The sequence below is a fragment of the Alnus glutinosa genome, chromosome 12 (genome assembly GCF_958979055.1).
Source record: "Alnus glutinosa chromosome 12, dhAlnGlut1.1, whole genome shotgun sequence".
NCBI lineage: Eukaryota > Viridiplantae > Streptophyta > Magnoliopsida > Fagales > Betulaceae > Alnus > Alnus glutinosa.
In genome coordinates this window covers 20,552,444-20,569,956 of record NC_084897.1, presented here as the reverse complement: position 1 = coordinate 20,569,956, position 17,513 = coordinate 20,552,444, and the positions used below count along the sequence as shown (strand labels likewise).

The 17,513-nt window shown below is 34.8% G+C and overlaps 2 protein-coding genes across 3 annotated transcripts in view; one reads left to right on the top strand and one right to left on the bottom strand.

Moving 5' to 3' along the window:
• The first annotated feature begins 7,880 nt into the window (after positions 1-7,880).
• LOC133883017 (transcription factor bHLH94-like) lies at positions 7,881-9,650 on the top strand. Its single transcript, XM_062322194.1, has 3 exons — positions 7,881-8,601; positions 8,892-9,299; positions 9,444-9,650. The coding sequence occupies exons 1-3, from the start codon at positions 8,128-8,130 to the stop codon at positions 9,534-9,536; spliced, it is 975 nt and encodes a 324-aa protein (XP_062178178.1). The 5' UTR covers positions 7,881-8,127; the 3' UTR covers positions 9,537-9,650.
• A 7,039-nt stretch (positions 9,651-16,689) lies between these two features.
• LOC133883016 (branched-chain-amino-acid aminotransferase-like protein 1) overlaps positions 16,690-17,513 on the bottom strand; it is a 34,545-nt gene continuing 33,721 nt past the window's right edge. The window contains exons 19-20 of one of the 2 annotated variants that reach the window (XM_062322192.1): positions 17,237-17,382; positions 16,690-16,878 (exon numbers count right to left, since the gene is read on the bottom strand). In XM_062322192.1, coding sequence (XP_062178176.1) covers positions 17,254-17,382 — 129 coding nt within the window. In that variant the 3' untranslated portion in view covers positions 16,690-16,878; positions 17,237-17,253. Of the gene's footprint in view, positions 16,879-16,904; positions 17,085-17,236; positions 17,383-17,513 lie in introns of those variants that run through there. The other variant, XM_062322193.1, reaches the window with a different exon arrangement.

The following is a 17,513-nucleotide window of genomic DNA, read 5'->3' as shown; positions in this document are numbered from 1 at the left end:
AGGCTGATTTTCATGATAACGTCACGATCACGATAACGTCTTTCTTAGATAATGTAACGTTGACTTGATAGTGAGAAACAATTAGTGGCTAATGAATAGTTGAAACTTGACTAAAAACTATTCATTAAATAAGCCAACGGAGAGGATAAAATGGAAATGATCCTATTCCCATAAAACTAGGATGACATGGAAGTGAAAATTAAACCATTGATATTTCTTTTCTACAAGCTTTTATATTAATTCAAAGGCTGATTTTCACAATCACATCACGATCACGATAACGTCTACAATAACGTCTTTCTTTAATGTAACGTTGACTTGATAGTGAGAAACAATTAGTGGCTAATGAATAGTTAAAACTTGACTACTAAAAACTATTCATTAAATAAGCCAACGGATCGAGAGGATAAAATGGAAAGGATTCTATTCAATTCTCATAAAATTGGGATGGCATGAAAGTGAAAATTAAACCATTGATAAATCTTTTCTACAAGCTTTTATATAAATTCAAAGGCTAATTTTTACAATCACATCACAATCACGATAACGTCTATAATAACGTCTTTCTTTAATGTAACGTTGACTTGATAGTGAGAAACAATTAGAGGCTGATGAATAGTTGAAACTTGACTAAAAACTAATATGTTGACATGGTTAGCACCGGCAATCCAATAGTGACGGAGCTTAGTCTCCCTGACTCCCCCACCCATATCCCCCATCTCCCCCACATATCCCCCCGACTCCCCCACATATCCCCGGACTCCCCCACATATATATCTTTAGATTGCTTCTTAATGGATGTGGCCTAAAGATCAACCGGCCTAATGACTAATATATTCGGTCTACTTAATTAGCAGCGATTTTACCTACTCGATCAATATCAATGACGGATCGGATCATTGGATGCGGTGCTTGGATTTCTCATTGACGGAATCAGCATGACTGTACGTGCACTAGACCTAAATTTAATTATATAGTTGCATATATCTATATATTTATATATATATATACCTTGTTTACCAAGTATGTTAACTCTAACTTGTTATAAGCTTTCTTATAGTTTTCTTCATTTATTCTTGGAAAGCTGTCGTAATCGCATCGCGGAGCAATAATAACCACATGATTGAACATCACGAATACAAACAAAATACTGGCCAAAATAACATGAATAAAAAACCTAAATTAAACTAGCTAGCCAACTTGTTCTTCAAGCCCCTACTATATAATTACAGTATCACGATATGATAGTCGATTTGATTTGACTCTCCAAGAAAACAGGGTTTAGAGAGAGAGAGTACTACTATGTTCTTTTTGTCTTTTATTAATCTCTATTTGTATTCGGTGCATGTATCTGCCCGATCATCAATTTCCAGACAAATAGAAAAGAAGAAATCTAACATGTAGTTTTATTTTTTGGCTAGACATGCATGTTTCCATGAAGTTGATGTATATATATTTAATTCTTGATTCAACTTGTGTGTGCGTGTTTTTGTGTGAAAACATCCCAATATGTGTCACAATGCTGTTCAAAGGTTATTGTTCAATACCAGCCATATAAATCTACGAGAGGACCACCTAATTAACCACATGTATGAACACAACAACATAATATGTGCATATGCTATGGTACCCTTATTAAAAAGCACTAGTATCTTGACATTGATCTTAGTTGATCGAATCGAGCTCATTCAAACACACTACGAGGCTGTTCGAACGGGATTTGCACATATTACTTCAGTTGATCGAGGGAGGCCGGACCGATTAGGGTGGTCGATGTTGGGAGTCATAAATTAGGGTGATTGAAGATGAGTTGATTTTGACCAAGTTCTTCTCGTTCAAACAAGAAGGGATCCCGTTTGAACAATACTAGCCTAGTTGTGAGGTGGTAATTAGGGTTGTTTATTTTGCAATTTTATGTATTTGTACAAATGACAGGAAAAAAATTTAAATTTATCCGAGTCTCCAATCTTATGGTTTATGTATTATTTATGTTTCCGTTGCAAAGTGATAGAATAGCATACTTAAAGGTCAAGAGAGTATCATAGTAATGCACCAAATATTAATAATATGGGGCATTACAAGAAGCATCAAGAATTCTTTCCATCTGTTTGTACTCCCATTTGTTCTATATATGGACATTGCATGAGACTATTCATCCCCTTTTTGAATTGGAGCAAAATTAGTTGAACAATTATTCATAACAAATAAAATCTTTATTATTTATAAAAAAAAAAAAAAAAAATCATGCCAAATATCGCTAGAAATCTTTCTATATATGCTTTTTGAAAGACACTTATAACCCACGAGATCAATCTTGGAATATTTCAATTCCTATCACATAGGTTGCCTCCCACATGTCTTTCATTTCAAATTTCTTGGAGAAAACTTTATTGGTTTCATGCAATAAATATGATCACTATTGGTAAGTAATATATTGTCAACATATAAAATAAAAAATAAGGAAAAATACACTAATTAGCCGCCCCAATAGATATGGCCGGGATAGTTTACCACCCATACTCTTTCATTCGAATAATTTACCCACATACACATGCAATAGATATGTGATAAGTCAAATCTTATTATAAAAGTTATCCGTTAGTCTAATGCAATTATTAGATGTTACATAATGTGTTTATCATTTACTATATATCTATCTGAATTATAGAATAACCAATCTTCCTTAATATATGTGCTTCAATATGGTTTAAGATGCAAAGTTGACATAGATTGCATTTCTAAGTAGATAAAATCTGGTTTAAGATGTTTACAAAATTAGGAATTATTTTATTAATCCAAGATAACATATGCTTCAATATGCAAAGTTGACATATATATTGAAGCACATATATATACTAAGGAAGAATATATGATTGTTTTGTACTTTGAAAGGATAGCAAAGGACGAACGTCTCGTTTAACATATAACTCCGTTACATCTAATTAACAATTTCTAATATTAGATCGAGGTTAATTTTAAGTTATTACAAATCTAACGTACAAGGAGTACATTGTTCAAATTAAAAGTATAAGTGTTAGAATATATGGTCAAATGTGATTATATCTTTATCATATACTATAACAGTAAGAATTAATTTGACATTTACATCAAATTGTAAGGGTTGTAATTGTTATTTTTCCTTTAATTTTTAATTTATACAAAACATCACATAAAATATATGAATCAACAAAAGATGTTTTTTTTAAACAAATCATCAATCCTACGTTACACAAATCATCAAGGATATATATTTTTAAACAAATATATATCCTTTTTCGCAAATCTCAAATAATTTGATAATAGATGCTAGAAAAGTACGGTTTCCCTCACTTGACCGTCAATCATCAATCCTACGTTACACAATAATATTGGAAATTAATTGTATAAATTTGTAAGTAGAGAGAGGCCCAAATTTTCTTTTTCAATTATAATTTCATTTTTTTTTTCATTTAAGGCTTCGTTTGTATCGACGTAGAATATGTATTAGAATACGTTTTTCCTATTTTTTAGTATTTGTTATGACTGAAAATATTTGTCAAACCTCAAAAACATATTCGGTTGACAAAAAAAACCTTCTTTAATCTCCCGTAAAATGGTTTTTATTTTTTTAAAACTGTAAACTATTTTTCGAGTTTGAGTTTTTCTTTCTCGCACGCACTCTCTCTCGCAAGTCATTCTATGCTGCCGTCGAAAGTTGTCGGCCGTTTCCCACTACCTTAGGAAGTCGCCCGTTGTCGTTTGTGGTCGGTAATTTTCCATAGGAGTCAAACGCCGAAAAATTGCTTTCAGTTGAAATCATTTTCCTAAAAATGAATTCGCTGAAAATATTTTTTAACAAAAACATTTTATGTCAAAACAAACGAAGCCTAAGTAAGCAGAGTCTACTTTCCATCAAAAGAGTTATAAATATTAGAATTAAATAATGAGATGTGTTTGGTGTCATTTTCTTGTATATTTCTTTTGCAAATACACCATTGAATCTATAGAACTTACATATGGTCTCATATAATATATATTCAATTGTAAATTTACACATCTCTTATACGAAAGATCGTGCAAGAGAATGAAACTAAACATTTCTCTTAATAATCATATCTTTTGGACCTAAGTGGCCTACTCAAAGTTGTCGTTAAAGAGGTCTAAAACAAACTTAATTAACTGAGCAATTAAGGAGCTGGTTGATTGAAATTAACTAAGTTGAAGACTTAGTTGTCACCGTATCTCTTAATTAAAGACTTAAACATTGAGATTATCGATACATGCATGCACTGATCATCGAGTGCCAGTTGGGTCTAATCTGTTTTTTTAAATAGGTTTCAGATTTGTTGGTGAAAATGGATGGCATTTCACTATTTTTACTCGGAAAATATTAGCTGCGCTGCATAATATATATATCTGGTAAAAAGTTATTTTATTCCTTTCACCAACTTCCAAATTAAGTAATCCTTTGGAGTTGGACGACTCAGGATTCTTCGGTCCTTTTCTGTAAAAAGAACACAAAATATATATTATATGTATACTTAATTTGCATCGATTAACTTTTCGATTATTAAATCGTATCACTGCCAACTTAAGCCTATATGATCGGTGTGACTTTGAGTTTCAGTAGGGTTTTCTTTAATCTTTTGCTGCCATCGATCCGTTTCTTTGTTGACTAACAATTGCATGCTTAGTTGGCCGGCCGTGTGCTTACTTCATATATCAACCAAGAAGCTCGGAGATGATTTGCAATAGCTGGCTAAGTGGCTAGCTAGCTGACACTTTTAGACCAAATCAATATATATACCCTGCATTCAAATATATATTATTATTTAATTGAAGAAGGAGAAGAAGAAGAAGGAAAAAAAAAAAAAAAAAAAAAGGTAGACAAGAATGCATGTGTTAAATTTACACGTATCTCTCTAAATATCTTTAGAGATTTAACTTATTAGGTGTTGTAAAAAAATTAATTACACTATAAAAATTACTGTTTTTTTTTTTTTTACTTTACTAAAGCAAATTCTATGTTTAATTACACGTACGAGCTAGTCTACGACATTTGTCTTATTGCCGTACATTTGTTTTTTTATACATTTGTTATTCGGGCATGTTATCATCTCACATGTAGAGAAAGATGCGTTGAATAGATATTTCTGCAAACTTCTCAAATATCTGTTATTTAAACTAATTTTCATATGTGAACTGTACCATTAACACATTTTTTTATAAAAAAAATAAATTACAAAAATCTTTTAAAATAGCAAAACAAGTCTTGCAAAAAAAAAAAACTTCTCAAAAAATTACTAAACAAATGCATATTTTGATATTGTGTGGAAGTTGTATTGTTACATGTAGAAAAAATAAAAAGAATTAAATTATATATAAAAAAAGAAAATTAAATAGAGGCATGCGTGGTGGCCACTACTAGTGGTTGCCTGACCCACGATGACGGCCGACTGGAGCCACCATGGGGCGCTAGATAGATCTGGCGACCACCTTCCGATAGCTTTGTGGTGGCTTTCAAGATTATCAAGTGCTCTTGCCTGGCCTTTAGAAGCGTCTAGCGCAACCACCACCATGGCTGCTGCCTTGCGGGCGACCACCACATGGAACAAAGTAACTCCATCAATTTTTTATTTTTATTATTTTTAATATTTTATTTTGTCAAAAAGTTTTCAATTTTTCAAAAACACCATTAAAATTTTACCAAATCAATTTTTTTTTTTTGAACCCCTTATATATAATACTTTTTTTAAAATATGTGGCTCCTACCAAATTAATTTCAATTTTTGATTTTTTTTTTAATCAAAACTCATACTACGAAACACTTCACAAAACTTACCTATCCAAGTGTTTGTACAACAATAGTTTTAGCTTGTTGGATTGTCAAGCACATCATTCAATTCTATCATTTTACATAGTTCTTCCTTAATTGGTGCATCTAGCATGACTCTTTGATTCATGTACTACCACAACAAAACTAGTATGTGTATATATATATATATATATATATATATATATATATCTTATTTTAGGAGCTGGTTACACTAATCTTGGAAAAGGAACATGCATTATGTTTATGATCATCAGAGATAGGAGAACATATATTTATTATGGAAAAAATAGAAGGAGTACAGTAGTAGCTTTTGTAGTTGGTATTCCATCACATGGATTCCTCTGTACATTGTCTGGCGTATCCAAAGCTACGTACAAACTTTGTAGCTCAGTAGCTCTTTCTATCTCTCTTGTAAAGTTGTTAAGCTTTTTCTCTCAAACTTTGTGAGAATCTCTGCAATTGTCAGCTTTTTCTCACTCAATGGCTCGTACGTCCGACCGTATTATTTCCAAATGACGAAGCTCCTCCTCCTGTTTTGTTAATCTCAAGGTTTTTAAAATGTTTCTTGTATGGCGCGTAACTCTCCCTCCTTCAAAAACTGTGGCCTCTCTCGGAGTTTGATGTTCACGCTCAAAGAGGAGTACCGGAAGAACAGCATTACTTCCATGCACGTAGATCTCAGATCACAAAAAGCTCATTTCGTGTTGATGCCTTTGCACTGCTCTCTCTCTTTTTTTTTTTTGTTAATTTTGGTACAATTTTTTTCTTAATTTCTTTCCCCTTCTCGAGTGTATACGTGGCTATCTAGGACAAAGCACTGCTGCATCTTTTAGGAAAACAAAAAATAAATATAAAAGGTCTTTGGAATAGAAGAACTTTGAAATGATTACAATTTGGTCATTTGTACATCTTTTACTTCTTTTGATTCTTTTATTCATCTTGTTAATTTTGAATTGAAACTGTAAATTTAAGCATCTGTACATCAGAAATTAATGAAAAATAACATTATTTTTATTTTTTCATACAAAATATTTCTCATGTCTCAAAATAGATGATAGTATTTTTCTTTTTTTCTTTTTTTTTTTTTTGTTTCAAAATACAAAATAAAAACTTTTCTACGAGTAAAAGTTTATAGGTATTTAATTTTCTATATTATCCTCGTTTTTTTCAGTTAACAAACAAGATTAATTCTGAGAGATGCTAGAGTATCTTCTGGTGTTCTCCTGGAATGGCATAGAAGTAATTTTTTTGATTAAAAAATAACATCTATGCCATTCAAAAGGACATAGATGTAATTTTTTAATTACATATATATCATTCCAGGAAAACACCGGGAGATGCTTTAACATTTTTCAATTTCTTAATTATAAAAAATTATGTGACTTTTAAAATTAAATAACGGATATCTTATGTATTTAATAAACCCATATTATGTGCTTTTATGTGAAGGAGTAACATTCTAATGATCGATGCTATATTTAATATATTTTTACCAAGCAAAGTTAAACCTTCATGTACATATGCCTTGGCTTTTGCACTTGATTTCTTTTAAGTTTAGTTTATTGGCTTAGTTCTCTGAATATGGGCGGAGCGATACAATCAAACGTGAAAATATGGTTATTTTTGTGAAAATTATATATATATGGATGACATGTCTAAATTAATATCCTTACGAGAAATGATTCATTTTCTCCATTATAAAATTATTATTATTAGATCTGTAGGGCCTATGTTATCTTACACGTACATGAATTGCACAGATTCAATAATGATTAAAAAAGAAAAATGAGAGAAGTACCAAAGAAAAATGTATAGCACGTCTCTCTATTCTTAATGATTCAAAATCAACTATATATTCCATCAATTTGTTCACCATTTTCAGAAAATGTGAATATGGATAAGATAAGATTTTTGTAAATATATATATATGTTTATCCTTTAATTTATATTCAAACAATTATAAACCACTTATTATCATATTTACTTGATGAGGTGACAAGTGACCCTACGACGTGCCCATATATAGGGGTCTTGAGAACAAAATCATATTTCTCAATACATGCTGTAGATTTTGTTTCATCATAAGATGGTTTCTCTCCAGCAATAAGTTCAATTTTATTTCACGTGCAATATGCTGTAGATTTTGTTTCATCTAGGCCTTTAAAAAGCTCGATTTCTCCAGCCAAAGAAGACCAAAAAGGCAAAGTGGTCTCTATGCAACTCCTCCACATGGGTCCTTCAGCTTAGAGTGAGTGGAAGTGAGTGGAAGTGAGAAAAAGAGAGAGAGGGAGAGAGAGAGAGAGAGAAAGAGAATGGCACTAGAAGCTGTGGTTTTTCCACAAGACCCATTTGGTTACAGTGGCAAAGATCTCTACAACTTGTTAGGAGGGAATTGGAGCTCCTACGACTTTGGCCTTGAAAAAGAAGATGAACAAGGCGGCTCCTTTGATTTTCTCGAGAACCAAACAGAAAACTGCCTCTACGGAGATTACAGTCCCTCACCTCCCTCAATGGTACAACATCTGAATCAGCTTCACCACTCCAATGCATCCTTGGACGCCACCAGTGCTTCTTTTCAAACCGCCAATGAATCCCAACAAGTTGATTCTTCAGCAACAACCATCCCTACTCGTCCGAAGAGACGCCGGGCAAAGAGTAGAAAGAACAAAGAAGAAATTGAGAACCAAAGAATGACTCACATTGCCGTAGAGCGAAATCGAAGAAAGCAGATGAATGAGTATCTCTCTGTTCTTCGTTCTTTAATGCCAGACTCCTATGTCCAAAGGGTATCTCTCTGTCCCTCTCTAATTTTTTTATATATATATATATATTATTATAATTCACCGGAGTATTCGGGACTTCACCCCGACTAGATCGATCTCCGAGACATCCTACAGGCCGGGTAAAGCTTGAGCTTTTGCTACACGGGTTGAATCTTAAACTTCGATGCTTCACTGTCCTTCTAATTTTCAGCTAGAAAATAGAATTTGTCAAAATACATTGGCTTTATAGACTTTTTCTTGCTTAATTGTCAATTTTTTTTTTTTTAATGGGTTTCTTTTGTTTCTTTGATCAGGGTGATCAAGCATCTATTATAGGGGGTGCGATTAATTTTGTTAAGGAGCTTGAGCAGCGCCTACAGTTCCTTGGTGTTCATAAGGAAATGGAGACAACATCGGATGGTGGTGGTGCATCTTTGCCCTTCTCTGAGTTCTTCACCTTTCCACAGTACTCAACAAGTTCGAGTCACTGTGATAATAATTCTGTGGCCATGAGTACCGAGCAAGTAGGTGAGATTCAATTGGCTATTGCTGACATAGAAGTAACGATGGTGGAGAGCCACGCAAGCCTCAAAATAAGGTCGAAAAGGCGGCCAAAGCAGCTCCTTAAGCTTGTCTCTGGGTTGCATACGATGCGCCTCACAGTGCTTCACCTCAATGTCACAACCGTTGATGAATTTGTGCTCTATTCTCTCAGTGTCAAGGTAAGAGAAACAGTTCTCACAAATATCCTGCCAAATTGGTGGAAATTTACTGTGGGTTTATGTCTATCCACAAATTTAACATTTTGTTGGGTTAATTTTATTCAGCTAAAAGTGATATTTTTGTGGTGGTTGTGATTAATGCAGGTAGAGGATGATTGTAAGCTGAGTTCAGTGGATGAGATTGCAACAGCTGTGCATCAGTTGCTATGTAGGATTCAAGAAGAGGCATATTGTTAATTGATCTGAAAAATCTTGTTTTAGTTGTCTCTATTTGACCTCGGTAGACCAAATGTGCCCATTTTCTCTTGCTTTTTAGGTTGTCTCAAATTATTGAAATTAACGTTTACTTAATTGTTCCATGCTAGTTATTTTGGGTTTCTTTTCTCTTCCTCTTCATTCTTTGGGTGATCGATCCCCTCTTGTTTTTTTTTTCAGTTTTTAACCACACAATGGTTGGTCAGTTTAACCCATATCTTTTCCCTCTTCTGGATGAATATATAATAAAAAGGATATGGATTCAACAATATTATATATATATATATATATGAGATAGTTTAGGATTATATATATCAATGCCGACCGCAACTCAAAAATCATGGAAAATTTGTCAGTCATATAATTGTTTTCTCAGTTTATTTGCCCGACAATCTATTTTAAGAAATTTTTATTTTACTTAATTCTGGCCAATCGTTCCTAGCAAGTCCAAAAGTGGCAAACCCATCACCAGAAGCATGCAGCCAACAACAAAGGTACATACATGACTATCGATGATTATGATCGATATATGACGTATTACTATTATAGATTCTTTCTTTCTTTTTTATCGTAGTTTATTCCTATTAGCGTAATGATTATAAATGAAGCCATACACAGATTATATTGTTATTATATAATTTGTCAGAAAACGTGCATGGTTAATTCCAATGGAAAACCAAAAAAAAAAAAAAAAAAAGGTGATTTAATTAAGGCTGCCATAACTAAACAGCTTTAGAAGAGCTATTATATATATATATACAATTAGCTTTTCTGAGTCTCAGTATTTATATATTTGCAGTGCTTTGAAAATACATCCCTGTATATGATGATAAAAAGACCAAGATATCATGGAACTTCGTTCCTTTTATAATACTAGTCATGCATGTCTAGGATAAGCATCATTATTGTATAGGACTTTCAAACCGACATCATTTGCGGTTTGAAGATACATGTGGACCATCGACGTTGTACGAAGTTCACGGTTGCATCCCAATGTGAAAAAAGGTTGATATGCTGGTGGGGTTTGCGTATCTTTGAGAAAACGGAATAACAGAGAATAATATTGTGGGATGTAAATTGGTAAAGAGACAATCGACAATTATGTGATGTTTGGAGAATGGGTACGATCGATCAATTGCAAAGGTTGTCAATTTTGAACTTGCTTCTGGTAAAAATAATAATGCTCTCTTGGTTAATTTTTTTCCACTAGCTAGCTTGGACATTTGTGGCTGCAATGATACTTTCTGTGTTAAATCAGAGCCCTACCCAAAGAAAAAAAGAAAAGAAAAGCTAGCTTGTGATGGGAGATGTCGATTCTATAGGTATTCATTCATTATAGAAGACTTATATTATAAATTGTTCTTACTTATACAACCTTTGTTACACGTACGGATTACCTTCACAAATAAACCTCGTTTGCTTCAAATTACAACTCTAATGGTTTTAGGTTTTATTATGAAACACGTACGCTGATCAACAGTTATTAGATAACATTCAACAACAGAATTGTGCTCATCAAGGGAAGAAAGGAAGAGATAAAGTTCAACTAGATAACAAATGACAAGATAAGAAATAGAGTTGTGATTCGTTCTAACACAGTGGCAAATCACGAAAGTGCATGTGTCGTCTAGGTTCTTCTGTGGTTTAATGTCAAAAAAGAAACTAGGAGAAGTGTAGAATTTGTTTAGTCTCAATAACAATAGTAAACTTCTCTCACAACAAAGGAATAATGTCTCTATCTCTTGGTGTATATAAGTCGTGGTATGTAAGACTTATATAGAATGGGAGAGAAAAAAAAAAGAAGGAGCTTTTTAGACTAAGTAGGCTAGGTTTTCACAATCTATCACAATCTTGTTTGAACGAGATCTTGGGTTTCACAATTTTGAACATGTGATGTTCTAACGAATTACTTCAAACATCAACACTTACGATTGAAATATTCTTTTATCCTCTTTTTCGAACAGTCTTCAAAAGAAGTTGCGAATGGAGCTCTCTGAAACTCATTTTGATCCTCGATTTGTTTGGGATGCGACCGTGATAACTACTGAAGCATTCTGCAACTCGATCTTCACATAATCTCGTTCGAACCAACTTGGTCTCATTCGAACGAGATCTTCAGTTTTTATGTTTTTCACCCTTTTTGCTCTAAAAATGCATCGACTCAACCTTCAATCTAAAACTTACACCCAAAGATATTTTGACATTGAATTTGCCGATGCTAAAAACCTAACATCCTTGATTGTTGATTCCATATTTACTCCCATTTTTAATTTCTTTGTGATTATGTAAAATAATGAATGAATAATTTTTGTGTAATTTGACCTAGTTTGATTAACTTATGTGGGGTTTGAATTTAGTACAATTTGATTAATACGTGTTTGATGCAACCTAACACAAATGATCAGGAAACACAAATTCACATGGTCAGACTCGAAAGTATCATCATCTAAGCTTAATTGCCATAGTTATTACTTGAATTTTCGTGCATCCAGAAGATGTACAAAATCATATACATCTTCTCTTGGTAGAAGTCTCACCACCTCCTCACGAGGTTTTCCACCGCGTCGTGCGGTTGTTCTGAATGAGGAGGGATGGAGTCTTTTCCTTCCCTCATTTTTCTCTGATCCGGTGGCTCTACCTCCGGCCACCTCCATTCATCTCCGCTCCTTTCCCTTAGTTGAGCGTCTGGTTTCAGCCTCGTCCATCTGCTCCCAGCCACAGCTCCTCTCCCTTTTTGAAGTTTTTAGATTTGGTTTTTCCAAAATTAGATCTATTAATTTTAGGAAATCTTACTCTATCATGCGCCACTCCATCGTGCTATTGGCCTCCTCCGCTTTCCGCCACCACCAACCACGGCATCATTCTGCCATCACTTGCCAGGTGTGTGCAACACGTCTTAACGCGTGACCACTTTTGCCGCATGTGGCAGCTCCTCCCCTCTCTCTTCGCTGTTCCTGGCTTTCTGCAGCTATCCCCTTCACTTCGGTCGCCACTGCCGGCGCATGGTCTTCACACATCGACGAGTGGGTTGCTCTTGCCGGCCGGCTTCTAGCCACATCTGCCGCTGTAGTTTGCCAGCCATCCGCTGGTGCTACTCTTTCATGGCTTTTTTTGGCTGTCTTTTATTTTTCCATGTATTTTTATTTTCCTTGTGTTTTGCAGCTTTTTTTGCATTTTGCTGCTTGTTTGTTTTATGGGTTGCTATCTCCCAACTCTTAGGCGACTTGATATTATCACAGAAACTTTTGTAACTGAATTTGTGTTGATTCCTCTCTTTTCTGCAGTCCCTACATCGAACTACAATAGTGCATTTTCGGCTTTAGCCTTATTCCAGTAGTTGTTGCTGTTCCAAGTGGGGGTTCATTAGGTTCGCTTTAATATGTGTCTTTTTGTTTCTGTAACCTCTTTATACGGTCCCTTGAGAGGATTGGGTTACTTGTTTGACCCATTTTTCAACTTTTGTAATTATTTTCGCATTATTTTAGTTTGTGTTAAAGAACCTACCTGATTTTTCGCTTTTAGGATTATCTATTCTTTCTTCCATTCGAATTAGGAGTAGTAATGATTATATTCTGTAACCATGTTCTTATTTAATTAGAAAGAAAGAAAAGAAAAGAAAAGAAAAGAAAGTTTTAGGACAAAGTGTGAAAGCAAAGCACACTAGGTTATGTTTGATTGCTTTTGTGCCAAACTAATTGATATAAGTCGCTGTCAGTGAATGACTGGAAATGAAGTAAAGAGAGGGTTTCTTCTGTATAACTTTATATGTGACCAGTGCCCTCTTAAAACGCGAGCCATGCACAGTTATTTATAAGATCACCAGTGTCTTATAGTGTGTTATAAAAATTAAACAATGCCTGCCTTGAGAGTATATATATATACATATATATATGTGAGGTCTTCTTTTTATATAACAGATTTCTCTGCATGATTTTTATATCATATGCACAGTTATCATATGATTTTTAAGCCTCCAGAGAGATGAACAAAATAACAACGTTTCTTGATTCTTGGAAACCTCTACTGCCTTTCGTTTTAGAAGATTCCCCTGACCTCTCTCTCTCTCTCTCTCTCTCTCTCTCTCTCTCTCTCTCTCTCTCCACACCTGTTCTTACCTTATTGTTTTCTAGTGTGGAATATTTGGTTGAAGGATTCTAACTAAACTCTTCTCATATATTTTAACTTCGATATATGTTTAGTGCCACCAACAAAACATTGGCTTGCACGTAGCACCCCCGGAAGAAGAAAAAATGAAGAAGCAAAATGAGATGCAAAAGGCTTCTCTCTCTCTCTCTCTCTCTCACACACACACACACACAAAAGAAATAGCTGAAGACAGTGGCTTCCTTTGATCAAAACAGAGAACATTAAAAAGAACAATATAATGGAGTAACAATAATTGAAAATAATGATGTGATATATTCTACCAATTAATCTACTGGAAATACGATTTGGGTTTTCTAGGCTGCATAGAAAAAGAATTTTGATCCCGAAATTAATGTTAGGAATGTCTGATTTCCTAAAGATTTACTTGATGAATAAGCTGAATTGTGAGGTGACACTCTTCAATAATTGGCTTCATCAATCACCTCGTCAGCCGTATTCTAGCTATAGGTGGTTTTTGGTCCACAAATGTGAATAGTATTGACTCTAACCTCGTCGTGTAAAGGTAAAAGCGTAATTTCTCTTTTCTTTCGAGTAATTCTAAGAAGATAGATGTCATCAGATGACAAGAAATTTTGGATTCATGCTCTCTGAGAAATTTGGGCTTGTCCCTTTCTATGTTCCTTTTTCTTTTTCTTTTTCTTTTTTTTTTTTAATTTTTTTTTTGTAATTCCCAGTCGACCCTGCTTGTTTTGATGTAATGAAGAATATAGACAAGTGGTCCTTTGTATATTGTCTTAGTTTTTGGGACAATGTGGATCAAAACCTTTTCTTTTTCGTTTTGAAGGTAGTATATTCCCAGCAGCTGTACCAGTACCACATCCATCTCAAGTTTTGAGGGTTTCTTTTTTTCCTTTTTTTAAATATTTTTTTTTTTAAAAAAAAAAATATTATTTTTTATAATGTCATTTTGTACACATTTGATTCTACATGTACCGGTTAGAAGCGATAAAAATTTCCTACTTGTGAGATTCGGCTAGAAAAACAGATCCAAGTCTAGCGGATCGGCCCACTCTTACAGATTATATAAAAAAGCTTGGCCTAACATTAAGAAGGCTTAGGAGGTTGTCAACCACGTGGCCAACTACTCCTAGGGGTAAGCATGGGGCATGGTGGGGCAAATTTTTGCCCTTTTTGCCCTCGTCACGCACCCTTGTGGTTTGAGAATTTCTCACCCGCAGTCCGCATAAAAGAAGGGGAATCCGTACAAGGGTGGGTTCGTGCAGGGCGGGGCGAGTTTGGGCGAACAAGATGAAGAGACAAAATTACAAAAACATGAAACATCTATGCAGTCTATCCAAAATCCCAAATTGAAGACAAAAATAGAGAAATAAAGATAAGAAGATTACAAATGTATTGGATTATCGTCGACCTCGTTGGTGCAGGCGGTCGTTGACGTTCCACTGGACGACAAGGCCATGTAAATGAGAGATTTGCTCTTGAGCTTCTATTCCCCGGATCCTTCTATGTCCTCCCTTGATACGATGTTGTCTTCCTCCAAACGCACCACCCTCAACGCCATCAACTCCCCCTCCTTCGGTCCTGACCAGTATATGAATATATTGGTTTGCCCTAACCCTATCTGCGAGTCGTTGAAGAGAAAGGGTTGGAAAAGGTGAAGAGAAAATGAAGACCGAGAGAGTGAGAGGCGAGAGCGGCACAAAAAATGAGATGAGGTATAAGGTGTATGGGTTTTTTTTTTTTTTTTTTTTTTTTTTTTTTTTTTTTTTTTTTTTTTTTTTTAAAGGTTTTATGTTCTGTGTGGTGCGAGGTGGGGCGGAGACCCAGTATTTTTTAAAAGCACAACCCCCCCCCCCCCTCCCCCCCGGCACAGTTTGGCAAAAATCCAAACCGTACCCGCATATTTCAACGTAAAAACCATGGTGTGCAGTTCGGATCGGGGCGGAGATAGCAGGTCGGTACAGTTTTGCACACCCCTAAGTATTCCATTACTCTTTGAGATGATGGCCGACCATTCTATGGAGGCTCACTCAACCCTTAGGGAGGTGGTCAGGAGGAGACCACCTTGTCACCCTTTGAGGGGGTATTTAGCTACCCCAAATAGGTGATCAACTATTCCCATATTTTGCTTGAAAGTGGTTGATCACCTTAAATACCTTTTTATTTATTTATTTTTCTCTCTGGGTGGCCAACCATCCCAAGTTAAGTTATTGGGGTGGTCGACCATCTCTTTGAGAATTAGGACGTGGTTAGTCTCTACCTTAGGGGTGGTCAGCCCACTACAACCACTCTCACTCCCTTTGGATGGTCAACCAACCCCTCTATCCAAGGAGGTGGTCCGCCACTCATTAACTTTTTTCTTTTTTTCCCATTTTAAATGCCTATATGACTCAATCCATGCCATTCATTAATGCCTAAATGAATGGCCTGCATGCAATTCTAAAGGAATTGTAAGAGACCGCAATCCATGAAAGAATCCCATCATTTTCAAATCTTCCTACAATAGTTTTGGATCAATTGGACTTGGTCGTAATAAAATTGTTCATTAGAATTTCTCTCTTAATGCTATTCATATAGCAAGCCAAATTAGAAAGTTGAGTCTTGAGCAGATCTCTGGCCTAGGAAAATCAGTCTTCTTTCCAGCATCCCTGGTTGCTATAAGTTTTAAAACTGGGTCTGAATAATTTCTCTGGAGAGTGAGATTCTCTAGTTGTTGTTCTTATTCTTTAGAGATATTGGATTGTACCTCCTCAACCCTTAAGGTATGTCCAATTGTTTATAGAAAACATAAGAGTAAGATTAGCTCTATCTGTAACTGAACTTTGCCAATATGGAGATTGAAAATTTTGGAAAAGCAAATTTCAGTTAGCATGTTTAAGGATAAGTGCTGCTGATGTAATTGCTATTTGTCTATCAAAACATGTCCCTGTTTGAGTAGACAGTACAACAAACATAGTTGCTCCCATAAATTGCTATGTATTCAGTAACAGACAGTACAACAAACATCAGATATACACAATGATACAGCAAAAACTTTATTAATCACGGGCAGATGTTAGTATCCTCAAATATTAAGTTGAAATATTATTTACATAGCACCTGATTTTCAGAATTTGAATGGGTTGGCGCTCTCAAATCTTTGTTCACATCTCTGGTAGCAACTTCCAGCTTCTTTTAACTTCAGGACATGAGTACCCCACTTCGTTTTATATTCACATGCAGAACAAAGACACACTGGGCATTATGAACTTTGCAGTCGATAGTATAACAAACATTGTCGAAATTAACTGAAAACCGCGATTATAAATTTCAGACCAGCTGATGAGTATTATCTATTCCACCTACTGTTTCCTCAATCCGTGTGTGTGCGCGTTCATATTTTACTTGGATCCCTACTCTGTAAATCTAATAAAACAAAAGTTTTATTTGCTAGAGTAAAGGGGTTTTTACTTGGCATTATATACCAAAAAAAAAAAAAAAAAAAAAAAAAAAAAAAAACAAACAAACCACAACTAGATAATAAATCAAGTAGATGAATATTGAAAGAGATGTTGCACCTTCTAGCAGCGTAGTATCAACTCTTATCATAGGTCGGTATGGGAATTCCTGATTCTTCTGTCAGGTTTTTGTAAGCATTTTGCAACCTTAGAGTCACAGGCCCAACTTGTCCGTTGCCAATAATGCGCCCATCAATCTTCACCACCTGAAAAAGGAAATTTCGCATGTGTATTACTTATCATGAAGAGGAAAGCATTCTAATGTTGAGAGAAAGCTGGCACTGGAGAAAGCTAGACAACATAAATTTCCAGTTCTCTCACCATCTTGTTTATCAAG

Coding starts and splice junctions, on each gene's coding strand:
- LOC133883017 (XM_062322194.1), top strand. CDS start 8,128: ATGGCACTAGAAGCTGTGGTTTTTCCACAAGACCCATTTGGTTACAGT. Junction 8,602..8,891: donor CAGACTCCTATGTCCAAAGG/GTATCTCTCTGT, acceptor TTCTTTGATCAG/GGTGATCAAGCATCTATTAT. Junction 9,300..9,443: donor TCTATTCTCTCAGTGTCAAG/GTAAGAGAAACA, acceptor TGATTAATGCAG/GTAGAGGATGATTGTAAGCT.